The following is a 21,768-nucleotide window of genomic DNA, read 5'->3' as shown; positions in this document are numbered from 1 at the left end:
CGTACTTAGGCCATCATACCCACCTTCTTTGTCCCAATTCTACTCGCCTCCTCTAATCTCTATGGATCTATTTTCTTGTCCAGAAAAGTTTTTGTTGGTGGATTATTGTGGTCAATGTGGGTGATGGTGATTTCAATGGAGGAGGAGATGGGGACTTCATTGGAGAATTCACCAGACATCAATGGAAAATTTCTGAAGAAATTGATGATTTGATAGAGAATGGGATTTTTAGGATGTGACATGGATGATGGTGCAGAAGAAATAATAGGACATTGGTAAATTGTTGGTAAGATAAGCCAAACAAAAACTGCAATTTATGTATGCATTTCATACTATCCAAACTGGTAAGTTTGGTCTTATATCCACTATAGTAACTTCTTCAAATTCAAGTGATTTCCTCTTTTAAAAAAAGTTTGCCATACCACTTCAGGACTAAGTTATCATTTTTTGCCTTATTGGTTGATGGTGATAGAACTTGTGATGTTATTCTTTCAGCATTTTTGCAAAAGAAACGAGTGACTCATGTATATGAAATGGATTTAAGGAAATGTTGGATACAAATAGCAGTCACACTTTTCATTGAGAAGAGCCTTGTACTGTATTTGGTGCAACAATAACCATGGAGTTTTTGATGGTCAATGATTTGAAAAATCACTAGATGGTTTTTCATTCATAGGAAGTAAAAGGAAAAATTAATCCTTTCGTTTCAAATCAAATGTTGCTTCTTTTATTTAAGTATTTTATAAGGTTGTTGATGAAGATTTCGAGAAGGGACTTTCCATTAGTAAGAGTATTTGATACTTCGTAAAGCCTATAGCCCTTGGAATTAAATTTAGGGTGTCTTATGTCGCTACCTGGTTAGTTCTAGGGTGTTTGTGGACTGTGGTTGAAATGAATGAGGCATGAGAATCCTAAGCAATGCCAGGGTGGGTTGAAATGGTTATGGAGTTGCGGTAAGTTTGGGAGTTTGGCTTGGTTGATTTTACCGTTTGCTGGTCTGTTTGTGAGTGTATGTGTTTGGGGGAGGATGTTTAAAACTGGAGCATTTTTGATAGGGAGCAGGTGGAACCTCTACAATTACTTCAATATGTGGAGAAGAGATAAAAGAGCTTTGGGTAAGAAGTTGGTAATGATTTTGTGGATAGAGGGTGCGAGGGGGTATGTGTTCCACCAGCCAAGGAAGAATGGAAATGGTCGGATAATAATGTATTGGTGTGGGAAATGTAAATGTAACTCGAAGTCCTCATTTGCATTCAGAAAACTGTTTTCAAACTTTTTAATTTTTCAGACATGTGTTTGATGGAAACTCCTGTGTTTTTTAAACTTCGAAGTGCGCAAAGAAGAAAAACTAAAAAACTTTGCTAGTACAAGATCCCACAGCTCTTTTTCCCATCTGTGGTGGTTGTCTGCAGCAAACATTATTTGATGAGATTATTTTGTAAATTCTAGATGGTAGCTTTGGTCAATCAAGGGCTTTGATAGAGTTAAAATGAGGCAAAAAGGTTTTGGGGGAAGGAGCATTGAAAAGGTAAGAAATGGCTGGCAATTGTCAGTTATTATGTTTTGAAGAAGGGTTTCAAACGTAGATGGAGTTCTCTTATAAGAAGAGACTTAGTTCCTATTTTCTTATAAAGGTTTTCAATTCTTTGATCTTAATGAATATGAACAATTGCATTGTTTGTAAATGCAGGTATACCAATAATTTGAAATTTAGTATTGTCTAAATTTTTTGAATATCTTTTAAATATCCAAATCCATGTATTTTTAATGATTTTTTCCTCTTTCACGTTTTGTTTTCCATTTTGCTTAGCTGGTAGTTTCCTTCGGAGGTGAATGCTAGATTCATTGGCAAGGTGTACTGTGGTTTATGATCAATTTTGAGAGTTCACTGGACCCTGGGGTATCATGAAAGCTTGTGTAGCTTGTTCGAGTTAGAGAGACATGGTACACGATGCAAAAGCTGTGCTTTTGGGATTGCAGCTTGCACTGGAATTTAGCTATTGAGGGATGATTGTTGAAAGCAACTCTAAGTCGTTAGTTGATGCTGTTTGTGTTAAGAGTGTTTTGCACTTGACATTAAATGATAATGTTAATTTGGATCGAGTGTAATTATTCTTTTGAGTTGGCTTTGGGTTTTGCATGAGTCACTAGCATGTGAATATGGATATTATGTAGTTTCCTGTATTCTAGTTTGTTGGCGTTGTATACGTTATTTTTGGTTGATTTCATTGTTTCTCCTAAGGAACTTCTTTAAGAAGGAAAAATTTAACTTATGTCCAGAATTCTTGCAGAGATACTATTAAATATCTAGTGATGTAATTGTATCAAACGTGTAATTCCAAGGCCACTAAATTTAAAGGCCAGGAGACGGTCAAATGAAAAGAAACTATCAATATATTCCTTTTTTGTTGAATCTTATGCCTATTTTGCAAAGTTTCTTTTTCATGTTGGCCATGCTGTACAATTTACGAGGTATTAATAATTACTACTAAATTGTTTCTAACTAATTATTCTTATGTGATCTTGTTGAATTAGATGATAGATCTATAATGTAAAGCTATTTCCAGATTGTAACAAGATCATTCTACATGAATCATTGACTTGGAAACAGGTGTGTATAGGATCTAGCTTGTCTCCCATTTATTGTGGTATACATTTTTGAAGTTTCATAGAGTGAGGATTTATGATGCATTTCCTTGGATGCACTATTACATAAACTAGGAAAAGAGAAATATAACTAGTCAAAGAGTTATTTGGGATGAAAGCTTTAGCATTGACACGATTTCAGATGATATTAATTTGCCGCTGATTTATTCTACTTGTTATAGAGGTTATGGTCCTGCTTGGCCATACATAAGCCCGCGTAGGAATGACCAACTTAACGACATTAGGGGAATATTGTGTTGAAGAAGATTATGATTCTGCTTGACCATGATTCGTAATTAGTCTTTAATAGATAAACTATGAAGGAGAAAATTCTGCTTATTTGATTACTACTTATATCTTATATTAAAAGATGTCTAGTGTCAAGGATGCTTTAAGCTTTTTTATGCAATATTTGCCAATGCGTTTAGTAGAAACAACTAAGAGTTATTAGGTAGCATGGTTTTAATTTAGTTAAGTTTGGGTGTGTGAAGCAAAGGATGACATTTACATTAGGTAAATGGTTGTAGTGACAGTTTATGTCAAAGCCCAGAGAGTTCAAAAGGAGTTAAAACAAAACAGTCTACTGAGGTGCAAATTTGTGACTGAAAAATGCTACAGCTTATGTGGTCAAGGATTGGAGTCATGATATATGCCTATATTTAAGGCTTTGAATTTGGATGTCTTAGGGTCAATATGTAAAGGTGATTGTTCTAAGCAACACCAAATATCTTCTGATATCGTATTTGACAAGTTGACATTGTCACCTGATCGATGGGAAACGGATGTCCTTATAATAAATATGACCTGTGAAATCTTGCTATTATTAGATAGACTTTATGGTGCTTGTATGTTGCTAGTTATGCTGATGAAATCCTCAAAGTAAGACAAGCTCATTACTATGCTCTCAAGAAATGGTGAGGATTGAGGATAAGAGGTCCACATTCGGGGTTTGGAATTTTCATGATTTGTTGGAAGCATGTCATACTAGAGTTGACACAAAAGTAATTTTAATCTTTGGGTGTGTGTATGAAGAAAATTGTTCATTCATGTTAATGTTCTAGGATCCGGCTTAGCTAGCTAGAAGTCAATTGAAGGCACCTTAATTCTTTGTAATCATCTTGGATTTCTTGCCTTCACTGTTACCGACTACCCCTTCGCTTGGGGTGGTTGTTACGTTGGCGGTTATCCGGTTATCATGTGGTAACTTTTAGGAGCATGTTTTTGTTCAAATTAAAGTTTTTTTTGACTGTTGATTCATACTAGTGATTCAGAAATGGGCACCCGACTATTCACTATTCAGTACGAGTTCTTAGAACTTGGAGGCCTGAAGTTTCTTATGCCGATGAGTCCATTGTCTAATGGACTCATCGTAAGAAAATAATTATTATAGCCTGTGGCAAGCAAAAGATCTCATCTTATTTGGAGTGTAGGGTATATGGTTAACGGAATGCTGAATCACTTTTTGTTGAACTTGAGGTGTAATCCCCTGTAGTGTTTAGTTGGAAGTTCCACTATAAAGTGTTGGAAAATAGAAATTATATATTTCTATGTCTTTGCCTGTTTGGCTTATAAGTCCTTTTTGTCTGGGTGAAAGGCTGGGATTTTGATATAGAAATATTGGGTAGTTGGTGATGAGATGATGCCCCTTCCTAGTTTTAAAGGTTATTTGAACAATTGGGTCTATTTGATGGAGTATTTGCCGTTTCGGTTTGTCTTTAAGATCAATTTCATTTGATGTGAATTGGTGGTCCGTTTTTACATGAAACCGACTTTAAGGATAGCCATAAACCTAAGAGACAATTCTCATTAGATTAAGACAACTCCTTTTGATGTTATTCTTGGTTTGATATCTAAGATGTTCAAAGACTTGAAACAAGAATTTTATTATCCCCTTTATTCCATCCATGTATATCATTAGACGTAACGTATGAAACTGAGTGGTGTTAGAACATTAAGTATGAATGATAAAAGCTATCATCTTTTTAAGAAGAAAGCTATTTTTCTTTCATGTTTACAAGTCTTTGTTGCTTCTACAATTCACATTATGTTTTCAGGGAAACTTCCAATACGGCAACCTTACTTTTGGTTCACTTTTATTATGAAGATTCATCCAATTTTGACTTTTGTTTTTAGGGAATATTAAGGTTAATGTATTATTTAATTTATGGAGTTTTTAATGATGGTTGATGATTGATGGCTATACTTAACCTAGCTTATCTTTACTTGTTTACCAGGACGAGGTTGATTGAATGATGATACTTTGTTTATAAACCTACATAGTTCTTTTTACCAGATTCCGAAAATGGGTCAAATTTAACCCAATGAAAAAAAATCAAGTTTATTCAGATACTTGTGATCTTATGTAGGTCCTTGATGAACACTGGTGGTGCTGGTACTCTTTTGTGGCGTTTCAGCCGTAGCTTGGTGATTGAAATGACTTGAACTAAGCCAAAGCCGCTTGATGGTGAGAATTATTTGCCTATTAGTGCTACATAGTTCATTTGGATTGTGGTCCTGTTATTATCTTTATGGTACTCTGTTTAAATTAATAGAAGTGGTGGGGTCTATAGGCGCTGTGGACTCACTAAGGAAATGGCCAAATAGGAGATCAATTATATACTCCTTTCGTCTGAGCTTGCTATATAGGGTATTGAAACAAATATTATGGAGTAGTTTAGTTGCTTGAGGAATAAATGAAAAAGTTTGCGTAGATGATATTTAAAGATAAATGAAATGAGTGGGTGAAAATTAAAAAAAGTGGTGGGGACTATAGCAAAATAAGTGAGACGGACAAAAATAGAAGTACTTCTTGGCTTATTTTAAGGGTTATAGCTGGATATGCTTTTTGATGAAAAAGGGCAATGCAAATGAGCTTTCCCTTACCACAAGGCAAAGGGAAAGTACATCCAAAAATTAGATTGTGATAGAGTTAATTTTGTGTTTATCTTAGGTTAGTAATTTTCTAGTTTACCTTTACCATCTTCTTTTCAATTTTGGATCAAAATTAAATATAATATAATAACTCATTAAATTATTTGCATTTCTTATGTATGTAAAGCTACAAATAATGTTTTTTTATCAAGGTTCATTTTCAGAACATAAAACCTTGTTTGGATGAGAACTATTTAGTGATAATAGGGTAATAAAGATCTAAGTTATTAAGATTAAATATACTTACAAAGTACTTAAATTTTGTTGATCTCAATTTTGTATCCTTTCCAATAGAGGTGGCCTACATGCGGGTCAACTAGGACTAGTCCTGAACCAATTTATATAAGAATTGAATCGACTCTAAACCGCAAGAAATTATGATTTGTTACACTAGTCCGAATATTTGAGAAACCAAAGAGCAACTAGTTCTAGTGGCAGATGAGAATCGAATCCTATGAAACTTAAAACGTTAAAAAGGAAATCTTTCAACCACTAAGCAAATTTATAATTCTTAAAACTGTATATTTTACTATTATTATCAACAAAAAGAAGAGGATAAAAGAGGTGAAGGAATTGAGAGGTCAATTTATGGTTTAAGAAGGGGTTAGTTGCTAATTTAAAATGATTAAGAAGGTGCAAAAGCAGATAAAAGGATGGCATATGGGAGCTGGCAAGTCGGCAACAACCAGTTTGATGAAAAAATGGTATCATATAATAAAAAATTTATTGCTATATTTGCATATGCCCTATAATATTGACATTTAATACATGTACATTGTACTATAAGCAAGAAGCCAAGAAGACCCAAAAAATTTGCAATCAGCAATTGGAAAAAATACAGCACACAAACTAAACCCATTTATAGCAAGAGGAGGGAGAGCACATGCAGATTATCATTTTTAGGATATAGAGTATACACACTACTTAACACTTGTTTTGGATAAAAGAAGAGAATGTGGGGCAAGGGAAGGAAAACCCAAATATATTACAAGAAAACGGCAAGTGGCGATCTTGAACCGTAAGCTGGAGAAGCCAAGATTATTATTCAAATAAAAAAAATTAGGAGGGCAAGTTTTAAACCACTAGTATCTACTTCAAAAACTATACACTTAATCACTAGGCCAAGTCTTCTCATTGTAATAGTTGTACAACATTGTAATAGTTCAAAAATTAGGAGATTTTTTTTATCTTTAAATCAAGATATAAGTAGTTTCAGCCAGATAGTGATAACAACCATAAGAATGTGGTTACATAGTGATATAGCTGTCGTATCGTTAAATATCAACCGCCTTTTATGATATAATAGTTTCAATTCGATAGTTTTAAAAACCTTTACAACATATTCAGTGTTTGATATCATATATGAATTTGTTTTTTGAACTAGGGCTGTTGCTTGCTACTTTAGATAGATGTACAGTTGATTACTCTGCCTTAGACTTGAGCAATTTCAGCGCTGGAAGCCATACTGACCTGTACCGACCTTTATGAGTCATGATTAATTTCTTGCATCATTTTTAATGAAAGTTCTTATTTGTTACCTCCTTATAGAATCAATAGCACACCTACCTACTTCTCTATCCCCTTGGTGTTGCACAAGGATGACACAAAAGATGGAAAAGTGAGTGTTTTAGTGGGTATTGAAGGTATAGTAATTACTTTTAGTACCAACAATTATAAGTTTTTGATGTAGAAAAGAGAAATAGATTATAGGTTTCAGTGGAGCATTCGCATTATTGATAGGTTGTGTCCAAAAATTAATAATGAGGTAAATTGAATAGGACGGATTAAAATAGTTGTAATTAATGTGATATGCAAATTTAGATTAAGAAAAAGGAGTAATTTCAATTGGTATTAGTATTTGTTGCATAACGTTTTTATTGCTCTAAATTAGATACAAGGGTTGGTTTTGGAATTTGAGAATTAGAATGTAAACCTTTAAAAATTCATCAACTTATAAAAAAAAGAATTAGGTTAGTTGGGTCTTAATGGTTTAGATACATTTAGATTTTTAGGTTAAATCAAACTTTAACAGCTCTAGAAAATATGTAGTCATATGATTTATTTTTCTCTAAATAACTATAATTTCCTAATTAGGGTGAGTCTAACCCTAAGACTATCCCAGTATCTAGGATTAACCCTAAATTTTAGACTTATAAATTTTATTCTGATTTTACACTTTATACTAACTTTTTAACACTCTTATAATGTTAACTTATATTGTTTAAAAGAGAAAAAGATTAACACAAACTATTAGATATGAATAAAATTTATTAGGTCCTTAGCGAATTCAAAAAATTATAAACCATTAGATACGTTTTGAAAATCAAAAACTCGTTTTAAAACTTTGAATGAGTTAAGATGGTTATTAATGATTAGTGAGTTAATAGTTGTTCCTAAAAATAGTTGGATTCATATATATTTGTTCTTTTTATGCTAACGGTAACAACACATGGTATAAAATATAACAAATTTATAGAACAAAAACTAAGGGCTAGTCGATAGATGGAAAATAGTTAATAGCTAGGAGTTGATTAAGAGGGTTGATTTTATGAACTTATTTGACCAATTGAATCTGTCAGTCGGTTATTAAAGATTGTTTGGTAAACTTTAATCGATATTCGACAATAATACCTTAAAAATTTTCAATCAACTCTTTTACCGAACAACCCCTAAAGAAAAATATAGCAATCTCATTTAATAGATAGGGCCTAGGAGTAGTTTGTTGCGTATGGGATATTTGAACTTCTATCAAAGATCCCAAAAACCTTAATTGCTAACATGTGATCACAAGTTCACAAATGACAACACTAGTCATAGTACTCCTAATAGGATTCAAGTGAGTTGGGGATCATCTTAGCTTTAAATAGTATTTGAAGACTGAAGTAATGAAAATCATAGAAAGTGACATTTCATTGTTGAAGCGTAAGTACTAACTAAGGCAAACTCCTCTTAAACTTGTAAACTTGTCCAATCAACTCAAGAAGGAAATTTAAAGTGGGGTGTATTTGTATTTTGTATTAGTGCCAGTCAACCTACACCTTCTCATGAATCAATTCCCTGTCTGCTAGTTTAACACAGTTGTAGAATTCTCATACCTACCCTTGCTTTGTCCAAGATACTCAATTATTTACATTTGCAAACAAAATTTCTACATTAACGTACATAAGGATGATAAGGGTAAAATTAAAAGTAAAAATTAAAAGGGGCTATGATAATATGGGTATATCTTCATGTACTTGCTTTGTACATGTCTCGAGGCAGGGTTTATATGTGTTTGATTGATTTGGTTATTGAGTTTAGAACCGATTTAAATTTAGTTAGGTTTAAGTTTTCTAGATTTCTACTCTGATTAGGATTTTTTGGTTTTTTATAAAATCATCATAACCTAATGATTTCGTATTTTGTATTCTTCTTTCTTCTCACATATTAATAAAATATGTTTTCTCTATGCTTATGGACGGCTAACACATTGTACCATGATAATATATGTGTTATTTATCTTTTTTTTTTGTATGTAATAACATGAGCAAAAATGTGAAATAAAAGACAAAATAACTCCATCTCTCTTTTCACCGACAACTATAATAAAAATAAAACAAGTTTACTTAGAAGACTTGAAGCTTTAACTTCCTGTAATTTAAAACTTTCTTTATTATCGTTGATTCACCAACGTTTTACTACTTTATTAGGAATTAGCAAACTTGCAAAGTTGCGAGGGCTAAACTTGAAAGATGGGTCGAGGAAGTGGGACGTATGGACCCTTCACCCTTGCCAACCCTTATGAGGCTTCACCTTTGGGGACAATCACCTAAAAAGCATCTTGACCTAAATTTTTATTTTTACGAACCTAATTTGATGATCCAAATGTCCAATTCAAATCAGAAGCATTGAGGGTCCCCTAGTGGGCCAGTCTTATTTGTATTTGACCTAATCACTAGAGGAGTAATTCAGGTTGAAGCTAAAGGCTAAAAAGTAAAACCCAAATAACAATTGCTCCTACTTGTCCTGTCTTTCACAATTTTTTGTGGTTTACCATGACGGGCCCGCCGGCCCGCGACCCACGTGATTGACAATTCCTCCTTCCGTTCTATTCTCTCTTTCTTATTGTCATGAAAATGATTTATGATAATAGTGTTAGTGTGGGTGACGTGAAGAACTCCAACATCCATTTTAGATGACTTAAATCCATTGTCACAAGTACCCTTGGTCGGCAAATTATATTTTCTTCAACCCCTTCCACCCTTATTTATTTATTTTTTTTTATTAATATCCTTTTAAATTTCATTACAGATAATTTATCAAATTGCCAAAATTATTGATTGTTAGTGGTTGGTTATTAGTTAATTGTATTGACTTGTTTTGACCAACTTTCAGTTGGTTTTTTTGTTGGTGAAATTAACGGTATAAATCAATTGTTGATAAAGATGTTTGGTAAAATTGATTTTGAGGTTAGGGTTCCCGACATATAAGTGAAAGAGAAGGAATTGATCTTTTGGTAAGGGTTGAGAATCAAATTTCTATTACGAGGTGGAAGGAGAAACCTTTAACAACCAGGTCAACCCGTAATTCTTTGATGTTTGGTAACATTATTGTTGGATATTCGCTACTTGGTTTGATGTTTGGTTATGTTTATGAGATTGCTACATATTTCATTTTGGCCTCTTGAAATTTGCTATATTTTTTTTTTTTGCTATTTTCATCGGCGCATCTCCCACTTTCTCATAAACCATACCTTTTAATCCACTTCTCTCCCATTTCTTAGTTTTCACAAATACTGTACTTGTAGCTTTGTGGTAAAAACCCCCCAAAAGAGTACGTGACGGAAAAAGTTCCGTACTAGTTTTTTTATTTTAGCACAAAGTTTAACTCTTTAGTTAATTAAAAGTGATTTACCAGATGAGTTTTTTGGCTTTTAACCAAACAATAAGATAAAAGTTAAAAGTTAAACAATAAGATGGCTAAAAAGCTTATTTGAGATCATTTAACTCTTTGTTGTTTCCTTGTATGAAACAAATCCTACTGTACAATTTAATTTGTATTATTTTCTATTTTGAATCATCTCATATATCTTTGTTATTTCCTTATATAAAATAAACCCTACTGCATTTCTAATCTCACTCATACATTTTAACTCATTTAATATAAATTTCCCAATTCAATTTCTCTTATATTTAACCAAATTTTCGTCTTTCCCTTAAAAAGCTCCATTTTGCACAATAATGCATATTTTAGGTGACATAGCATAATCTAATACTCCATGGATTGTCAAGTTCTATTACTCAAACCTTGTAAAAAAATTAACTTCTCTTTTGATTTGAACTTTTCTTTGTATATTGCTTGACGAGTAATTAGTATGATTCATAATTAGAACTAAGTTTGTTATAAACTCTTAATCAAACAATTAATCAAGTCTAATATTGCCGTCTTTTATGTGTGCCATATCCACTTGGCATCATTCCACATTGGTTAATAATTAGTCCACTTTCATTATAACCTCGTCTAAATTGTCTTTAACACATACTTGTACTATGAAGTTGAAATCATATGAGCTAAGCATTATGTTCCATTTTGCTTGATTACTATGGGATTAATTAATTAATTAACTTTAATATATTAAGGTTATGATAGTCGAGAATTATGACTTAATTTGTTGGTTGAAAGTTTTTCTTTGCACCCTCGTAATAAGGATTTGATTTCCATCACCTATAGAAAAATTAATATCTTTTTTCTTTGTTTGTAGAAATACTTTAACTCACCCCCAATAATATAAAAAAAAAAAAAAAGTTATAATAGTCCTAAATGTGAAGCGACTTTGTAAAACTAGGGTTATTTATTTTCTTTTAAGACTCGAAACCATAAAAAATTTATATTAAATTTAAAAAACATATATTTTCTTATAAATTTAACTATTAAACCCCACTAAATTTTTATAATTTTTATTTTAACCTCGCTAAACATATTTTATAGATCCAATATTCATAATCATATGATATTTGGTTGTACATTACACTAAGGCAAGTCAAACTGCTTTAAGGGGTGATAATGAGCAGTGTCGTGAATTACTAGGTCACTTTTAGTTTTATATTATTTAATTAATCTTATATGATATGCTAATTAACATGTTGATTAGAGGAATGATTTCCCCACAATTAAAGTCAAAGTTCTAATGTAGTTGGATGATAGTGGGAGAATCTTCCCCACTAATCTCTTCAATTTAATGTTTAAGCTAAAGTTGAATAATACGAATGCTTTATTGTGGTGAGAATTTGATCTAAATATTTCCTTTCTGTTTATGCAAGAAACTGACGTCTTTTAGCTATCCAAAGTCAGATGCAACATAAATTAGGATATTGCCTTCTTTTATGTAACTTGTAAATAAAGTTGTACATTCAGGTATTTTGACGGATTTAAGTTATTGATGTGTTAGGTCAATTTAAAGTCTTGTGTGTATATTGATATTTTGTCAATCTTATTTGATTTTTATATGCGAGTTATTTCAAGTTATTTAGAGTTATAGTCGATTTCGGTTGCATTTATCTACTTATAAACACTTGGTTTTGGATATGTGAGTGTTTGTTGCATTTATACATTGTTTATCATAATGTCGGATAGAAGATGAAGATTGCGGTAGGTTAGTGATAACTAGCGCAAACCACGTAATATTATAAAATTATATTATTGAGATTAAGGTTTTGTCATTTGAAATGTTACGGGGTAGACCATCAAAGTTAATGAACTTTGCTCAATTATGCAAGAAATTGCATACTTATACGTGATGACTTTTAGATAATTGGTTTAGGTATTTCCTTGTTTTCTTTGACATGATCTTATTTTAATTGCAAAATTGGGATCATCAAAATTAAGCTACACTCAACCTAATTAGATTAAAGAGCATTTCCAAATTCAACCAAATTACCAAATAAAAGTCTTGTGAATTTCAAACCCTCATATCTGTTTTCTTCCCTCATCTAAGGGACCCTACTTTGTGTTGGTTTCTTGTGTTCGCTGCTCTGATTATGACAATTAGAACTGATGTTGTAGAAAATCTGTCCCTAGAATGTTTTGCTTCTTTAACTGAGATTCTCAAAAAAAAAAAATTGTTTGCTTCTTCTTGTAAATGTAACAAGACTAGGATATAGGTTGAGTAACTCTTAAGATAATCTCTTAGGTATTTAAAATTAACACTTGGTGAAATTCAATATCTTGTGAAATGGGTGATAATTATATAGTAACTTTCAAAATATTTTTTTATGTATTTTTAATGTGCTACATGATTTGGATTTACGTTATTTAGTAAATTTAAAGGGATAGAAAAATATATATATTTATATTAGAATATCTTTTCTTGTTTTAAGACTTAGAATTCATTTTGAACCTTATATTTTAATAAATCCTTGGGATAATTTGGTCTTTTGGCCTTTTGAGCGTTTTGAGTCCTTCAATCGTGGTGGATAAGTAATTGAGTTGGGATACTAAGACATATTTTCTATGTCTATTTGAGTTTGCTATAATTTTTTTTAATGTTATTGTTACATTTCCTTTATTGTTACATTTCATTTTCAACTATGCATTTCTTCTTATTTTTGTGCCAATATCCTTTATAGCAAACTTTGTAAATTGAGGAGTATCCTTAAAACATACAAAAAAACGCGAGTTTGCTTGATCTTTCCTCCATAGAAGTAAAGTTGAGGCTTGTGGGAAGTGTGAATAAATTTTTATAAATATTTTTTTCTTGTACTCAGATTCTCTTAATACCCAAAACGAATACTATATAAATATCATAGGAGTATATATTTCTATTTTAAATACGATAATTTTTTAATTCTATTATTATGTTTTTCTATGTTTTAAGAATTTGTGATAATTATATGCACATATTGCAAGAGATAGACATTGCTATCCAAGCTTCATGTGATCATATCTCTTAATGACGAGTTGTAAATTTACCAATGAATAATTCACAAATTACAGTTTTAAAATTTAGTATTTTTGCGAATTATAATCTTAATGTTTATTTTTGTGCGAATTACAGCCAGCAAAGTATCAAAGTCAGATTTAGGCCAAAATACAAAATTTCGACCATTTTGGTGGTCGGAATTTCAGGTGAAGTGGTCGGTGTTCTCTATTTTTAGACTGAACTTGTAAACTTTGATATTTTGGTGGTTGTAAGCATGTAATTTATAAAAAATAAACATTAAAGCTATAATTTGCAAAAATGCTAAATTTTAAGGTGTAATTCGCAAATTATTCTTTGCTAAATTACCATTTATCTCTTGTGACAGTTTTATATTCACCATTACTTTTTATATAATATATTCTACCTTTTGAGATTGCTACTCCCTCCAATTTAGCACCAATGTTCCGTTTGCTTTTTGAATATTATTCATCTCTTACTCTTAATTTGTTATTATTAATCTATAAGTTAAAACATAGTCAAGTGGGATCTTGTTTGATTCGTCTCAATGTAAGGATTATTCTTATCAACTTTTTATAATTTTTAGTTATCTACAATTAGAGATACGAAGAGAAGGTTAATATGCTTTGGATAGATGTGTGTATCACACGATTTTGGTACTTTGATATTGTATTGGTCCAAATAGTTTTATCGGATTCCACCATTTAGAGGAACCGGGTACGATTCTGGGTAAAGTTTGACTTTCTTATCTTTCCTTTCTCTGCTTTAAAGAAAAGGGTACCCTCCTCAAGCTGTTAAGATCTTTGCTAAAATTATGTTCTTATTCTTATGCTTCCAATCCTCCCTCACTAAAGATAAATATATAATATTCTTTTTGCACTTATGGAAGTTGCAAATAATGTTTATTATCAAGGATTAATGAGTGAGTTATATATATATATTTTTTTTAAAATAATAGTATTGGGTGTTAGAGTATATAGCATATCATGAGATCTTAACTATTAGCTTAAAACTTTTGGTTGAGTTGGTTTCTTAACATGAAATCAGAAGGAAATCAGAAGCTAACGTGACAAAAAGATTATGGATTTGAATCTCAACCATCACTCCTAGGTATGTGGATGGCATGTGCTGCATCCATACTTCTATCCCAAAAAACTCTTATAGGAAGGGGCGCGTTAGAGTATAAAACATATCATAGAGTCTTAACTATCAGTTTAAAGTTTTGATTTGATTGATTTTTTAATATTGAGCTAGTGGAACTTTGCAGAGTTTATGAATTAAAAATTATTGTGTACTATATTTTACAAAAGAAATATTTGACTCACTCGTTAACATTATAACTTTAATCCCTTCTAACTTACTACTCAATTTGTAGCTGACCCTTGAAGTGTTGCTAAATCCGAAGGACAATAGAGTACTTTATTAAAAATTCACACAAAAAAAAAAAGAAAAGAAAAGTAACCAAAAGAAAGTCTCTTTGAGCAAAGTTTCTTTGTTACACACATGAATTCCACTTATCTTTTGTGCCCTTTTTCCAGAAAAACTATTCGCACTCGTGCCTAAAACTTTAAAATCTTTTAGAGCCGTAAGAATTGAGAATCACTCCCTTTTTTTCCTCGTTTGCATGGACTTAGAAGCATCTCATCAAAAGTTCTGACTATGAACAAGCGTAAATTACAAGAAATTAATTTTCCTTCACATTCCCAATTCTTTTTTTTAATGGTTAAAGATTTGTCATTTCGAGTGTTTAGGTGGATTTTGAGTTTTTAATATCTAAAATCAGCTTAATTCAAATTCCTAAATGCAATATGTAAGTGTCCTGGAGAAATTACTTATTGCGTTTACAGGATTCGCAAAGAAATTTATCATAAAATCAATTTGTAATAGTAGAATTACTTTATTAAACTTATATATTAAAACTGGACAATTAAATTTTAAGTTTTACATACTTTTCTAAATTTTGGATAACACGGTGAAACAACAATTTAATTTTCACCACCTACAAAAAGAATTAATTATTTTTCTCGTCCTTGATCATAAGTACAAGTATTCATTCAGACTATCGGATTGATTTTGTGTCACATGTTTCGAGTCAGTTCAAAATCAGGTTTTGAGACCACATTAATTTTTATATTATTTTAAATTCATTTTAAAACCAGGTCAAGTCAAATTCGATTACAATGTCGGATAAATATCGAGTTATCGGACCTATCTTGACATTTGTGGTAATAAGGAATTCTCATAAAGAAAAAGATTGAGGAAGTAAATGTGAAACCGTCTCTTAATTTTGTGAGTGCAAACGCTTGTGAAATTTGCCAATCACCACTAAATGCTTAGCTTAGAACCATTAAATTCTCCCTCTTTGTAGATTTTAATTCTTCCTTGTTGAACATTTGAGGACAGAAAAAACACTAAACAACTTAACATCGGTTATTTGGACTAATACTAATTTGTTACTTGTAAACTTAAGTACATAATTAATTAAGCTAATTGTGATGGGTTAAAGTTCTCTTCTAAGAAATGCAATACTATCACAGCTGCTACTGCTGCTTTCGTCGGTTTCGTACGATGATTCGTGGTGTTTGTGGTGGTGATGATGGTCTTCGTCTGTGACGGCACTTGATCCTGAAGAGGACGAGCAAGGAGCAGGCAAGTTCAAGTCTGCTGCTGCACTTCTTTTAGTTTCTTTTGATAGAAAATCATAAAAAATTGGCTTTTCAAGTTTTGTGTTACTAATTTTCATATTATCTTCCTCACAAATTATCCCCTCTTCTTCATGATCATTCTTGGTAGCTGCATTGTTCCTTTTCTTGAGGAAAATTCTGCATAATACCCAATTCCCTGTTTTCTGCAATAACAAAAGTAAAAAGTCAAATCAATAGCAGGAAAGGTGAATGCATTTGTTTAATAATGTGTGTGCTTAAAATGTGGGGACATTATCATAACCCAAAAAACCCACTAATAATTTGCTTATAATTAATTTACAATCCAAATAGACTAAGGTAGAAGGGTTCAAAACAGATTTGATATTTACCGGACCTTTTAATTAAACTCGAGTTAGACCCAACCTCGAAATAAATTTAAAAAGTATGTAAAAATCAATGTTTACACAAAACCAGCTTTTAAACCAACCCGAAATAAATCTAATGAACACCTCTTAAGTACATGAATTAAGGTTTACCTGACTTAAGTTCTTGTTGAGAGGAGAATTAAGGGTTTGTGAATTGATTTGAGGTTGATTAGTATTAACGAGGCGATACTCATGCATAATCCAATCAGTTCTTGAGCCATGAGGAGGTTTTCCTCTGTAGAAAACCAGAGTTTTCTTCATACCAACAATAATAGGCTGATTGGTTAGATTACTTCTAGCACCACCAAAAATTGGCTTATCTTTGCCTGTAGCTTTCCAGTACCCTGAATTTGTTGCCCTGTTTGATCTATTCCCATTTGGGTATTTTGCCTCTTTTGTGCTGAAAAAATACCTCTCCTGCCCTGTTTCCCCTGCAAATTTAAAACTTCTCAACACCGTTTTTTCCCCAAAAAAAATTGAACCCAAAACCCAAATTCAAAACCCACCATGGAAAACACAAAAGATTTAAAAATGCAGAATAAAATGATGGGTTTATAATGTTTACCAGGCAAATCCCAGGGATCAGCTTTGCAAACATCAACTTCAGGGATGATAGAAGCAGGTAAAGGACAAGCAAAAACCTTGCGCTTCAAATACTGCACCACTAATTCTTCATCAGTGGGATGAAACCTAAACCCAGGAGGTAATCTTAACACTCCATTCTTCACAAAATTCATCTTTTCCATTCTTTTGTTTTTTTCTGTTCAACAATGGCTCTTCTCTAGAAACAGGAAAAACAGTATATGTAGAGAAACCTGTTTGTTTATTGAGGGAACAAGTTCCTAGAAACACATGTTGAGTACTGCCTAGCTTAGTCCCTATAGTTAGAGAAAGAGAGAAGAAGAAGCAGAAAAGGAGGGAAAAGAGAGGATGAAAGTGTTTGAGGTTTGAAGAGAGAGATGGGAAAGGGTTGGTTCTTTATAGTAATGGAGATTTTGAGGTTGAAAGAGAGAGATTGAGACCAAATTTTAGAATATGGAAAAGGGTTTTGGCGTAAACCAGACTCAACCTCTTTAGCCTTTGACGTTAACTATTTTATTAATTTAAATTAATATTTATAATAAGAAAGAAGAAATACTACTTCTATTGGGAATCCTTTGTGTATTTACTACAAGTATTTTATAGTTTGACAAATGGTTGTTGGTCGGAAATAGAAGTTTCCTTTAAAATGGATTTTGGGTATAATATTTGAATTTGATTCTTTCGGGTCTGGTTGGATTGAATTTGGTGGAATAATACTTAATTTTGATTAACCAAGTGATTTTGGAGTTAAATTTAACTAAGTTATTGGTTGGAGTTGTTGGATAGTTTGATTCGTTGAAAGTATTGGTTTATTTGCTAGTTGTTATGTCAATTGTCACTGTTTTATTCAACTAATATGGAGTATTTGATAGAAATTAGTGTTTGACCGTTGGTTGTTTATTAAAGAAAATATAAATCAAGAAGTTAAAAGTTAATGAAAGAACTACTTAGAGTATTATTTATTTTGGATTAAAAATCAGATTTCATGTGACTTAAAAGTTGTTAAAAATATTTAAGTTGTATATAGTTAAAGCAAATATTGCGTTTTTTTCAAATAAGATTTTGAATTTGATTCTCATTTAATCTTTTCTTTTTCTTAGCATACCTTATAATCAAATAAATATTTAATTTTTCCGGCTCTTTAACAAACCAATCAATGAAACATCAAAAGACAAAAATTAATTAAAAGCAAAATTAAAAATATGTGCCGAACACACACTAATGTATTTTATTTGTTTGACGAGAAGATTAAAATAATGTACAACAAAAGGTGTTGGTTCAGTTGAGACGAAACCGATCATGTTTGCATCTTGTATTATAATACAAGAAAGAAAGATTAACACAACAAATAATTTAGCAGTTTACCAATTGCCTGTTCTACAGACAATCTCTTTTAGGTTTAGGGGAAAAGGGCAAAATCCAGCTCACATAATTAACCACTGTTTTATGGTTGAAGTAACAGCAAGCAACATTGGGAAACACTTTTATCTCTTTCACTTGTTCTAATGTTCTTTTTTACCATTAATTAAGAGACCAAAGTATTGACTCATTGGTGAACTGCTCACCTAGTTATTTAAGTCTCTTGGTTATTATTGAAATATTTTGAAAAATTAATTATTGATTATTTATTAAAGAAAAAGTAAATTATAAAGCCAAAGGCCAATGAAATATAACTCATACTTCTTTTATTTTTCAAAGTTGTTCTCATTTGTTATTTTAACTTGTTTTATTTGTTGTTCTTTCTATTTAATTTATATGACAAATTTTGTACAAAATTAATCCTGTTTTATTTTAATATTTTAATTATGCTTATGGATTATAGTTTTCACATATCTTCCCTTAATTTTATTTTTAATATTTTTATATTGGTTATAGTCACTATATGTTTTCCATTAAATTTATAAAAATATTTTTATAATAATTGTGGTTTCCATATTTTTTCCACTAATATTAAGAAAAATTTATTTTATCGATATGTATGATGTGAGGAGAGAAGAATAAAAAACTTCAAATTTAAAAGTCTAAGAGGGGTTTACATATAAGTTATAACTCTTAGAAATCTTAATAAGAATAAGAATCTAGAAAATCTAAATCATATTAGATTTTGATTGATTTTATGTTAATAATAAAAATAATTAAATAGATATGAAAATCTATAATGTCCATAAAGACACGGTAAAGTTGTTTCTATTTTAGACAAATTTTCTTAAAACATTTAGTAATCGTGTAGTAGAGCAAGTCATTATTATAAATTATGTGATCATTTTATGAAGTACAAGACTGAATAATGTATAGACATATAGTTAAGCAAGAGCGAATCTTACTTTCAACCTTGTTACAAAGACATTTTCAAATTTATTTAAATATTGTTTGATAAATAATTGTTAGTTAAAATTATCAGATGAAATTGTTAGTGGGTTTAATTAACTGAAAATATTATTTAATAAATTAATTTTTATGAAATTTTACTGAAAAACTATCTATCTACTGTAAGTTATTTATTAGAAAAAATTATATTAAAAAATAAAAACCACATATCAAATATTTTTTTGATTTTTTAACCAAACAAAAAAACAAAAGCATAATAAAAACCCACAAATTGTCAAATGTTGTGTATTTGTGGCATTGCATTACTATTTTTAAGGGGTTGCTGGCATTAGAATTCCCTAATTGCCCTTTTCCCTCTTCTTCACGCCTCGTATCAACTTGAGTGAAAGCGATATGTCGGAAAATCTATGCATCTATTCATTCCATTCTTAATTACCACTAGCTTTTTTATTTTGATAAATGATGCTTCTTCCGTTTTTTTATTGCTTGCTATACATTACAATATAATGCCACAAAAATTTTTGCAGATCGGTCTTTTTGAGATAATATCTTTAATTTGATTAGTTTTTTATTATTTTTTAGTTTAATTAATATTTAATGTACTATTTATTTATTATTTTTATTTTGTGATTATTGTTTAATCTATATGTTAAAACATAGTGAAATTGAATCTTTTTTGCAAAAATTATTAATATCAAATTTTTATAACTTTTATTATACATAATTTAATATATTAAAAGATTTAATTAATGCATTAAACTGTGTGAACAGTTAAAAGGTGAAAGTTTTTTGAAACAGAAGAAATAGTTTTTTGATAGGTTTAAAAGTCATTACCATATTAACTATTCGTTTAACTTTTTATAATTTTTGATTATGTGCAATAAAAAATTTGAAAGATTAAATTAACGTATTGAATGCATGCAAAAGTAAATGGAACATAAAAAATGGAGCGAATGTATACATGTCATTGTAAAAAAAATAGGAGTATAAACTTTGAAAACTTGATTTATTTTAATTTTTATCATAATTTTTAACGACTTGTTGAAAATATTGGAATCTGAATTTGTTTTATAACTTTAAGTTTCACATTTTAAATTTTTTATGAGGTCCCACGATTACTGAAATGCCTCCGAGTAAACAAAATAATACTCTCTAGTTTCACACAGAAAAAATTATGAGATGAATCAGTGATTAAATATTTTTTCTTTAAGTACTTATGATTTTTACACTATTTACAAATAGATTTTTTTATTAGAATTTTGATGGTCAAGCTTCATAATATCAAAGTTTTATGATATCAAATTTTATTTTTATTCTTTGAAATTGAAGGAATATTGGTTCCAAGAAACATAAAAAAAAAAAAAAAAAAAAAAAAAAAAAAAAACAATTGTATAAGAGTTTTTTTGTATTTGGGGGGCATATAAGAAAAATGCTGGATGTGTGGTGGTAAGCCTGAAGTCACCTAATGTCATAGTCTATAATATTACTCCCTTTAATTTTACACTTAAATAAAAGGAAAGGAGTAGTTCACAAAATCATGCTATGATTTGTTACATGTGCAAAACTTCACCATCTACTCCTACGCCTTAAAAAAGATCATGTAGCAATGCTTTTCTTGGTGCATCTATAATCATATGAACGTTGGACCTCTTAATGGGGTTGCATCACTTTGATTTGCTTAGTATATCATTCTTTTTGTTTTGGAAAAAAAAAAGGCTATTAAGAATCATTGATGGATTTTAAAGGAAATCTTTCCTTTTTACTTTATGTTATTTATTGTCAAATTTGGTAAAAATGTTATAGTTTGTACACGCCGATTTAGTCCAATTTTGTGGGAGAAAGAAAACTTAGGTTGTTCGTGATGTGATAAGTGTTTTTTTTTAATTATGAGATGTGCGAAGGGAAATGAAAATAAATATTATATGAAAATTAAACTAAAAATTTTTTCAAAAAAGTAATACCAATTCTCCAATTAAGCTAAGATTCGATTCTTCACATGATAAGTATTTGTTACTTCAACTGCCATATTATTTATGTATAATTATTAGCTTATATTATACGTATATTCAACACGATATCTTGTACGTGTTGTTTCTAAATCGTATGAATATAAATGATTAGTTTACTTTAAAATTAGATGCTTTCAAAAGTTGGGAATTTTAAATAATAGAAGTATCTTAAAGTTGAGATTTTTAGATTTTAAAACACTAAAATTTAATTTTTTTTAATTTATATTTTTCATACTTATTCTTATATAGATAATTTAAGATAACAATGATAAAAACTAGTTAAAAGG

General features: G+C 30.5%; 1 protein-coding gene across 1 annotated transcript; it reads right to left on the bottom strand.

The window, feature by feature from the left end:
* Positions 1-15,830: 15,830 nt before the first annotated feature.
* LOC130820589 (NAC domain-containing protein 83-like) lies at positions 15,831-17,653 on the bottom strand. The gene is made up of 3 exons (XM_057686019.1): positions 17,128-17,653; positions 16,674-16,993; positions 15,831-16,340 (listed from the first exon to the last, which is right to left on the bottom strand). The coding sequence occupies exons 1-3, from the start codon at positions 17,306-17,308 to the stop codon at positions 15,993-15,995; spliced, it is 849 nt and encodes a 282-aa protein (XP_057542002.1). The 5' UTR covers positions 17,309-17,653; the 3' UTR covers positions 15,831-15,992.
* Positions 17,654-21,768: the final 4,115 nt, after the last annotated feature.

The sequence above is a fragment of the Amaranthus tricolor genome, chromosome 8 (genome assembly GCF_026212465.1).
Source record: "Amaranthus tricolor cultivar Red isolate AtriRed21 chromosome 8, ASM2621246v1, whole genome shotgun sequence".
NCBI lineage: Eukaryota > Viridiplantae > Streptophyta > Magnoliopsida > Caryophyllales > Amaranthaceae > Amaranthus > Amaranthus tricolor.
The sequence above is the reverse complement of the archived record's forward strand: the minus strand, read 5'-3'. Positions and strand labels throughout refer to the sequence as shown.

Bases quoted from the DNA above. Each gene is read 5' to 3' on its own strand.
- LOC130820589 (XM_057686019.1), bottom strand. From the start codon at position 17,308: ATGGAAAAGATGAATTTTGTGAAGAATGGAGTGTTAAGATTACCTCCT. The intron at 16,994-17,127 runs GTAAACATTATA...TTAAATTTGCAG, and splicing joins TGATCCCTGGGATTTGCCTG to GGGAAACAGGGCAGGAGAGG. The intron at 16,341-16,673 runs GTAAACCTTAAT...TTGTTATTGCAG, and splicing joins TCAACAAGAACTTAAGTCAG to AAAACAGGGAATTGGGTATT.